The 9,914-nt window shown below is 42.2% G+C and overlaps 1 protein-coding gene across 1 annotated transcript in view; it reads left to right on the top strand.

Annotated features, from left to right (window-relative positions):
* Nucleotides 1-4,521: 4,521 nt before the first annotated feature.
* The window catches only part of LOC104950210 (transducin-like enhancer protein 4), a gene marked incomplete at its 3' end in the record, with an annotated part of 14,817 nt that continues 9,424 nt past the window's right edge, over nucleotides 4,522-9,914 (top strand). The window contains exons 1-4 of the mRNA XM_010776695.1: nucleotides 4,522-5,127; nucleotides 5,568-5,653; nucleotides 7,319-7,382; nucleotides 7,474-7,518. Of these exons, the coding sequence (XP_010774997.1) occupies nucleotides 5,083-5,127; nucleotides 5,568-5,653; nucleotides 7,319-7,382; nucleotides 7,474-7,518 (240 nt within the window). The remainder of the gene's footprint in view (nucleotides 5,128-5,567; nucleotides 5,654-7,318; nucleotides 7,383-7,473; nucleotides 7,519-9,914) is intronic.

The raw sequence follows: 9,914 nt of genomic DNA, 5'->3' as shown, positions 1-9,914 counted from the left end.
CCCTGTCAAATTGTCTCACCCACTTTAAGGATGCTTCCTACGCCCATGTTTTATTCCATGTGTCAAGTCAGGCAAATTGGGTCCAAATGTTATTGCATCAATGATCTGTTAACATTAAAATCACTAAATATATGCTGTAACTATTTTGGTCTAGGCAACTTAAGGGCTCAGGTATTGTGATTACTATATGAATAATGGTCCAAAATAACATTAAATGCATAGGTTTTTTTGTTAAGTAACATACTTTCATCGCCGGCCGGCCGATACATGCCGCGCATTAAGTGGGCCTGTCTGTCAAATAATCCCAGGGCCCCCCCCCAGTCCGCCCCTGCTTCTACCCCAACTCTACTCCAACTCCGGGGACTTCCGGCCGGGGTCTTTGGGTGGCAGTATACGCCGTGAAGTTGTTTGCGGCCTGCCAGTAAACCCAAAGCAGAAGAAGAAGAAGTGACGTCAGCGGCTCCCTCGGGGACTTATTTCGGTGTGAACGCGATTTACTAGATAGTTCCAGTAAATAAAAGTTCCGGGGACTATTCCTGGGAAAAGTAATGGTGTGAAAGCGCCTATAGTTTAGGTTGGCCCGAGTTACCAAGCAGAAAAGACAGCTAGCATCTAGCAACCTGTGACGGCACCCGTCACACAAAGTGGCCACACCCTTAGTTATGTATAACCCTCATTCATCCCCGTAGTTGTAAAGGACAGGGAATTGAGGATAGAAGCCTCTCGTTTTTCTCCATGCATATTTATTTTTGCTGTTAAGCGACTCGCTTTTGGAGCCAGCCTCGAGGGGCACTTTTGCATTTGCTTAATTTTTCAGCACAACAGACTGCCTCCTGATTTGTTTGCCTTTCTAGCAATTACAAAAGTACATACACTAGTATATTGTTCATGATACAATATTATGTAATAGTAAGCAGATATGTTTTTTTCAATGTATTGGGATTCTCAAACTCCTCCTGTGGGATATATGGAGGCTCATACATAAACACATTGAGTATACAATTTGTCTTCATAGAAGAAGTTCTAATTGTTAACAAATACTTTACCTTAGCAAAATGAATGCCCTTATATCCGTTCATAATTAAATTACGACTTACGAGTACAATGTCTGCCACAAACTGGTGTCATGATTAGCTCGCTGCATTACTTAGGCCCTTGGGATTCCTTTTTTTCATTCACTCTCGCATCACTGCTTGCCTGTTAATTAATTGAGCTTCTTCTAGGACTATCTCCCTCTTTCTGTCTTCAGTGTCTCGGCCCGTTTGTGTTCTGGTTGCTGTGTGCTACTTCGGTTTTTATCAGCACAAACACTTGCTTCTATCCATTTATAATCTAATAAAGAAATGGCAGCAATCTGCATGCTCCTTTTGGGGGTCTGGATGACTTTGAGCACCAGATGCTGATGTTCCCCCAGAGTCGTTACTGCGATGGAGCCGATTCTTAACCGTCGCCAATAAAACACACACACACACACACACACACACACACACACACACACACACACACACACACACACACACACACACACACACACACACACACACACACACACACAACGCCTCCCTCCGTTCACTCAGTGTGGGGGCAGGATTAACCTGCTGGTAGTGGAGTAAATCCAACTCTGCCTCCGCCTCTCCGTCTCTGTGTCTGAGGAGGCCTGGTTATCCCTTCACACGAGCTCCCTGTTCAAAGGGGGGGCCACCGGGGATTAATGATGTGTTAAAGGGGCGAGCATGTGGGATTTAGACGCAGCTCGCTGTAAGGACAGGAGATTTAAGAACATGGACCAGTGGTTAGTGCTTACTGAAGTATGATTAGTTAGACATTTAACCCCAACACACACACACACACACACACACACACACACACACACACACACACACACACACACACACACACACACACACACACACACACACACACACACACACACACACACACACACACACACACACACCAGATTGCAGGGTCATTGTCAGAGAAAGATGTCAGTGGCCTGTTTTATCTTTTTTAATATATTTTGAATGTGTGTGTATGTGAGAGAGAGAGAGTCTGTGAGAGTAAAAGGAGGGAGGACTGGATAGGGAGAGATTAAGAGACATATGTACAGGTGATGATAGCTAGTCGGGATCAGTGCACTGAGCAATGTGTTGAGGCCGAGGTTTCTCGTCACCCACTCCCCAACTCAAGCCCACACCTCTTCTCCCTTAATCCCCCGTCCTCGATAAACCATTCGGTCTCCCACATAATACACACACATACACGCACCCAGCCTGCAATACCATCTACCCTCAAAATCCGCTCCCGTGCAATCTCCTGCGCATCAGCTGCCAAATGAAGTTCCTCTTTAGAAAAAAACTTGCTGTGGAATCGCCTGAGGCAGCGTGGCTGGCGGCTAAGGCAGCCCTTGTGTTGAAGCCAATAATCCGGCGTCAGGGCTTCAGGTGCACAGAGGGGTGTGATTGACAGGGCTCGATATGAGGCCCTCGCCTCACTTGACATTTGGGTTTCATAAGGTCTGGAACAAAAGGCAGGGGCAAAATAATCAGAGAGGGGTGCAGGCAAATAAATCTGTTTATTCCTCTTCACCTACCCCCCTCCTCACCTCACCACATCACGCCTCAACCCTTGGAGGGGAAAGAGGGAGGGCATGATATTACCTTTCTCGAGCCTTAGTGGATTCACGCAGACGACAGCAGGTCACTTTAGGCCCTGTGCTTACCTGAGATATTAGTTTGTATGTGTGGTAAAAAGAGATGTGTATTTGAATGGCTGAGGCCGTGTGTATGTGTGCACAATCCTGTGTATGTATGAGGGAGAGGCAGAGACAACAGGAAAGACAGAGAGACAGAGGCAGACATACCGAGGATTGATGTGGTGTCATATTGTGGATAACCATTTGTACGCTCGTGTGTTTGAGCATGAAAAAAAAATGATGAAACAATGATAGAAGTTTTCCTTTATCCTGTTAAAGCGGAAGCTTTGAGACACAATTAGGCAACCAAATGATAAGAGATCTGATCCAAAGTCATGAGAGGTGATAATAAATTCAGAGAAAGAGAGAAGAAAGAGAGAAGAAATATGAAGCGTTATGCGCTAGAAGAAGATTTTGATTTTCGACACAGTCAGTTAGTGCAGCTAAATGACTGAACGCAGTGGTTAAGCGAGATGCTGACCCAGCAACAGCGTGTTTCCTCTTCCCACACTAAACATCTACTCACTGCTGAGAATGTCTGCTGTCATGCTGTATTCACTCAGTGATGACGGATTTGTGTCTCTGGGAGAGAAGAAGAGGAGTTCATCTTAAATGTAATAACTATTTAAATGTACTCACCAATATGTTTTTATTTTATTTACTGTAGACAGACACAAATGTCATGATTGTAATCCTCCTTTAAGTCATTTTACAAGACGTTCATGTTTCCATTTTCTGCAAATTCATAGGCAATGATTTTACTTACTTCACCACCTACATGTATTTCATTTTGTTAAGCCTATTAGTTTCTTTGCATATTCTGACTATGAATGCAACATAAAATACAATAAGTATTTTATGATAATATAAGGTTAACCTTTATTGATCCCCATAGGCAAATTCAGGTTTCAGCAATAAGAGACCATGAAACACAAGATTAAGTGTAAGATATTATAATAATAAGAAATTAAGAAATGTAGGTAACTGTATACATCAAAAATAACAACAATAAATAAGGTGCTAAATCGGTTTACATTATATATAACATCTATTAACACATGATATATCAATAGAAACATAAGATAATGCTTTATGCAGGACTTTAATTTGTAACACTTTGGTTTTACTTTTTCCTAAATAGGCTACTGCCAAACTGCTGGTGCATTTGTCTAAAAAAACCTCTTAAAATATGTTCCAACACATATCCTCAGACAAAGGGGGGTTGAGCTGTCCTTATACTGCACTTTGTAGGATTAATAATAATTAAAATGTAAGTTCATTAGGTATTTACAATATTTGGTCTACCCCTAGGACTACATCATACAGTATACATCCTATCCAAGCAGGCAGAAGTACCTAAGAGGGGAGCTCAATGAGAATTTAATTGCAGGGTTGTGAGTGCAATCTGTGGACATAATAACAGACTGTTTTAATAGGCGATTCAATTAAAAACAGGACAAATATGAGACACCTCGGGGCCATATGCTTGCTCCTGCCTGGAAGTCTCTATAAAAAATCATAAATCAACAGATAGTTTCCAGATTAATCCCTGTGACATATTTTAGTACTAGAGTGAGCCCCCACGTGGGGAGTCTGCATAAATTGCCTGCTGTTGGGTTTGATTGGACAACATATAGATGATTGGCAGCAGGGTGGAGTCCAGTATGTACACTCATATGTTTCTATTGGCTGTCTTTAGTGGTCGCTCCTCCTGCAGACCACACACCATTGGATCAGGGAGCTTCGCGGAATGGCTGGGAAGTTGTAGTTCTTTACAGCAGACGCACATCTGTAGTGCTTTTTATCGACTGATATGAATTAAACTACACGTCCCGACGTCACGCTACGGGCTCATATAATTGTTGTGAATATGTAATTGCGCTCGTACGACTGGTTGCTTCTAAATTTGGCTTCGCGGTGGCAGGCTGTAGTCTGTGAGGTGGTCGCTGCGCCGATGCTGTGTGAGGATGTCAACATCAACGGAGGCTGAAGGAAATTAACCGATAAATGCGTGACCACGGGACGCCGTGGAGAAGCTGTTTCGCGAACAAGCAAGGTCACGATATGTCAAAAGTCGACGCTTAGTAGAAAATCGTTGTGAGTTTAGAGAGACGTAAATTAAGCTTTGCGCGCGTGCAGTAACGCGCTGGAGATTCTTGGAGAACACCGAGACAACTGCTGCTTCGATTTTCACACTGAATGGACTTTTAAAAATACTGTCTTAAAGCATGGCAGCCAGCCAAATGTCCCAGGATGTTTCCTTTTTTTACGGAACCTGCACCTAACCCGCTAACCGGCCAGTGACTGACCTTTTACGCGCAGTGAAAGATCCCTGATCCCACAATTTGTTTTTTTGTTTATGCAGACGAACTTTGCAAAACATTTTAATGATTCGAGATCTGAGCAAGATGTACCCCCCGGCACGGCATCCGGTAAGTAAAGGAGCAGCATCAGCCAAGGCATTATGTCAAAACAGCTCAGATTAACAGCCGCGCGCCTGATGCGTAATCAGTTTACATCAAGTTTCCGTGCCACTGCGCGCTTGCCCGGACAATTGCGCTCATTGTCAAACTGCTGCAGCTGTGTGTGTCTGTGAGTGTGCGTGGGTTTACGTGTAAAGAGACTGAGTGAAACCAAAAGGCCATCCGTATCACAGAGGAGCCTTTTGTTATCCAGTTTTGCCTGTGTGTGTGTGTGTGTGTGTGTGTGTGTGTGTGTGTGTGTGTGTGTGTGTGTGTGTGTGTGTGTGTGTGTGTGTGTGTGAGCGTGTGTGTGTGTGTGTGTGTCGTCACACTGAACTAAGTTGGCTCAGTTCTTCCTCTCTCTCCTCCCCTCCATATGCCATTTGGTTTGGGTCGAGGTCCCCCACCAGCCGGGACAGCCGTTAAAGTTCACCGTCACCGAGTCCTGCGACCGGATCAAGGAGGAGTTCCACTTCCTGCAAGCCCAGTATCACAGGTGAGAGTTTGGATGGAACTTGTCATTGAAAAATATGCTCATCCTCCAAAAGTTAGGAAAAATACACATGGAGCATTCTAACTTTGTATTGAGCTCAATATGTTGTTATGGGTCTATGCAACTATTGTGGATGCAATATTGTAATGAGCATGGTCACTTCTGTGATGTCAACCTCCTTTGTACCAGGCATGTATGAATCACAGTGTGACCAAAAGGTTTTGGGAAATGCATGACGCAACGACATGAATTACAAGACAGAAAACTTAATTTGATTGAGGAATAAACCATTCTAGTTTGAGGTAAATAACCATTTGGGGATCCCATGAAAGGATTGTCTTCCAACCCTCAATCCAACATGGGGACACATTTGACATTTGCTCCATCTATTACTGCAGAGTAACCATGGTACAGCCCATCAACCTCTGTATGCACGTCTTGCTCTGCGAACGCAAGTGGTGTGAAATACTTTTTTACCCAACATGATGAAGTGTGAAATACATTGCTTGGAGGCAGAGCCATACGCTTGATACCAATGCATAATAATCGCCCACTTCTGGCCTCTTTGTAATTATTGCCCAATCACCTGGTGAGATGAACCAGCGCTGACCAATGCTTGGGCTGAATGAGCTGAAACAAGAATAGTGCTGGCTCCATGAGTTAAACTGTGATCAAACTGCAAATGCATGAAATTCAAATAGCAGAGAGACAATTTGGTAATAAAACAAATAAAGAGTTGGTCATATGTACAAGCTGAATAGCAATCGTAATTTTTCTTCTGAGTACTCTCCTTTTATGGAAGTCAGGATTCATTTAGAAGAAAGTAAAGAAACGTTCTTTGAGCTTAAACCCCTGTCACATGTAATATAGTTTGAAATATCTAGAAAAGCTTTTTGAAATGTATATTGTGTAAAAAGAAACGTGTCGCTATTTAGATTGTTAGCTGAGTCACTTTGTTAACCTTCTCGTTGATAAAAACAACTGTCAGAAATGCATCATCATCAAGCTCAAATTAATGTTCATATTAAAACATTGTATATCTAAAGTCGTTTCATTTGAATCTATAATTTTGTATTTTGTCACGTGCAGAAATGCCTCAATTTGTCTGTATTTGGCTCGTCAGCATCCTAACCTTTCCTGCAAGAGTGTATACCTGACCATTGTCTCATAGATTACACGGTTAAAAGCTTGCTGTCGTAATTTGTTGAGGCTTTCCAGTAAAAGACAACGTTTGGAAGACTTAGGCTTTTGTGTAACCACACTTGTAAAACAGATCCTCATTATATGTCTGCTTTTTGTTGATGGTGCAGTTTGGGCCTCCCCTCACACTGTAAAGAATATATGATGAGGTTTGTGTGGTCGTTTATTGATCCATTAATTACTGCACTGCACCTGCTGAGTAAGTGTCTGTGTCTGCAGGGGAAACTGGTGGCATCCAAGCAATCTTTCTTTGTTGCACTCATATTTTTAAATACACTTTAAAATGTTGTAGTCACTTCCAGGCTCAGTTTTATGCAGATTATTTGTCTGGATTGAATTTTTTTGTTTCATGTGAGAAAACATGGAAGGTAATGTATCTAGACTATCCTCGTTTGAATCCATATATAATTGTAGGTGTTTTTCTGTAATCTTTCCCTTTTAAACACTAATGTTTCGTTCTGCCTACAGTCTGAAAATGGAGTGTGAAAAACTGGCCAGTGATAAAACTGAGATGCAGAGACACTATGTCATGGTGAGACCCATTGACCATGAGTGTGTTTTTATGTTTATGTGTGTGTTTTACATGTTTGTTTGACCCAACATTGATCTTTGTTTTTCTTTAGTACTATGAAATGTCGTATGGACTCAACATCGAGATGCACAAACAGGTAGGAAAAGTGTGTTACTCTTATGTTAAAGCAAGTGAAACTTTAGTAGGCGTCAGAGGAAAGTAGCTTTTTTTTAAATGGGCACCGCCACTGGTACAAAGTCATCACAAGAAAAGAAAAGCCCATATTGCAGTCACATGATGGCAGTTTTCAATATTTAAATATCTCATATTGTCCCGCCATCTTTTTTGAGGCCCCATCCAGACATAAATATATAATAGTTCTAATATTATTATTGAGCATTTCTTTGGTGATAGTAATATTCAAGTGTTAGGTCTGAGGTGTGTCACATTGGAAATATGTGAAAATATCTATCTGTTGATTTTTGAAAATCCCCAAACGTTGTTTAACACTTACCTTAAAGGGGACCTATCATGCATAATGCACTTTTGTACGTCTTTTACACATGAATATGTGTCCCCGGTGTGTTAGGGAACTCACCAAGTGTCAGAAAACACAACCCTCTCTCTTTTCCTCCATACCCAAATCTCTAAAAACGTGTCTGCAACGGAGCTGATTATTATTTGAATTTTTCTGACATCAGAAAAGAGTTCCTCCGCCTATATGGGCAACTCTCCACCTATCAGGGGAATGAAAGGCCGCTCGAAAGCGCTCGAGACGCTGTAGTACATATGCCAGGCCTGTAAGTGGCGCTGTAGTCTGCCACAAAAGCAGAATCAGCCCTTGCAAAAACAGGGCTGGAAAAGAGCAAATAGAGCAAAATGAGGCATGGCTAAAATGCATGATCTGTTTGGTATTTTGAAAAAAAAACTTCACAGACATGTTTTATATAGGTATGGCCCTACAATATATGTTTCAGATATAGCATGATATGTCCACTTTAACAGTTAAGAAGTAAAGACCATAACAAATCGGCATATTACATGTTAACATTACATTACATCAAAGCGACTTACATACATTCAGTACTGTGGGCAATAGTGCATTTATATAATGCTTGTGTTTTAGAAAATATAATATCTTGGCTGCCTAAATCAAGAAGCACATTCAGAGTTTGAGACTTAGTTAAAAGAGGGGTATCTTACTCATGCCATATTTTTACTATTTATTAGAGATGGTTAGACGAGTCTTTGAAGATTCTGGAAATACCTCCAGCGCAGCGGTCAGTTTTATCAAACAACCTTCTGGGTTTTTTTCAAAGATCCCCGGGTAATTATTTTGAGGGAGTCTGGATGTTTAGCTTGAATGTAATGGTGACAACAAGAAGCCCAAACTGGGGCTAGTGCGCTTTGTGAGGTTGAATAGCAATTCAACGTGTGGATAATGATGTCGTCAGTTTAATTTAATGAGAAAATGGGCTGAAAAATGTCTCGAGTGAGCGAGGATTTGGCCTTTAACGAGCCTTTACATTACTGCTGCCTTTTTTAAGGTCATTAGCATAAATGTCTGTTAACCACACATGAGCTGCCAGGCTAAATGGGCCACAGCTAACCATCTACACGTTCATTTCCAGAGAAATGGTGTGTGTCGTGTGTGTTTGTTTGTAAGCATGAGAGGAAGTGATAAATGCTTGCTCTTTGTTTAGCTGTGTGTATGATATTCTGTTGCTGCGTGTGGCTGTGTGTGTGTTCTTGGGTGGGGGTGTGTGGCGAGGTATCTGTTTAACAGCCTGTATGTATACTGTACATGTTTGCTTAGTATGTGTGTTTGTGTATATTTGTCTGTATGCACAATGTAGTTGTTTATTTAGTTGTGTGTTCAGTATTTGTGTGCTTTGTGTGTGTGTGCATGTGCTCATATATTGTAGACCTTTAATTGTATGTGTGTTGGTCTTTGTGTTTCTGTGTGTGGATTTACACACACATGCAGCACTTTACTGGCACACTAATCAGACTTGTCTGATGAAACAGGGGGTGTCTACTATAAATCCCGCTGTCTGCTGCTGTCGGGGTGTGTTTGCGTGTGTGTGTGTGTGTGTGTGTGTGTGTGTGTGTGTGTGTGTGTGTGTGTGTGTGTGTGTGTGTGTGTGTGTGTGTGTGTGTGTGTGGTTGGCGTCCCTACACCTGTATGTTTATTTGGGGGAAGGGAGAATAAATAAATAGAGATAAAATGTGGCCTGTGGCTTTGTGTGGTGGCCAATGATTTCTGTCAGGAACCAGTTTTGGAAGGTGAATCCCTGATTTCTGCCAGCAGTCTGTCTGTGTGTGTCTCTAGTGTGTGTGTGTGTGTGTGTGTGTGTGTGTGTGTGTGTGTGTGTGTGTGTGTGTGTGTGTGTGTGTGTGTGTGTGGGACTCTTCGTAGAAAAGGATTTTGCTGTGCAGGCTGTGTTTGTGTGAACCGGTACACGAGTGTGCATGGGCGTTAATTGTGTATCCACTGACTCGGATATGATGGTACGACGTGTTTGGCTCGTTGAGTGGATTCCGAATGAGGGG

Source organism: Notothenia coriiceps, unplaced genomic scaffold, assembly GCF_000735185.1.
Source record: "Notothenia coriiceps isolate Sejong01 unplaced genomic scaffold, NC01 NC01_scaffold00017228, whole genome shotgun sequence".
Taxonomy (NCBI): Eukaryota; Metazoa; Chordata; class Actinopteri; order Perciformes; family Nototheniidae; genus Notothenia; species Notothenia coriiceps.
The sequence above is the reverse complement of the archived record's forward strand: the minus strand, read 5'-3'. Positions and strand labels throughout refer to the sequence as shown.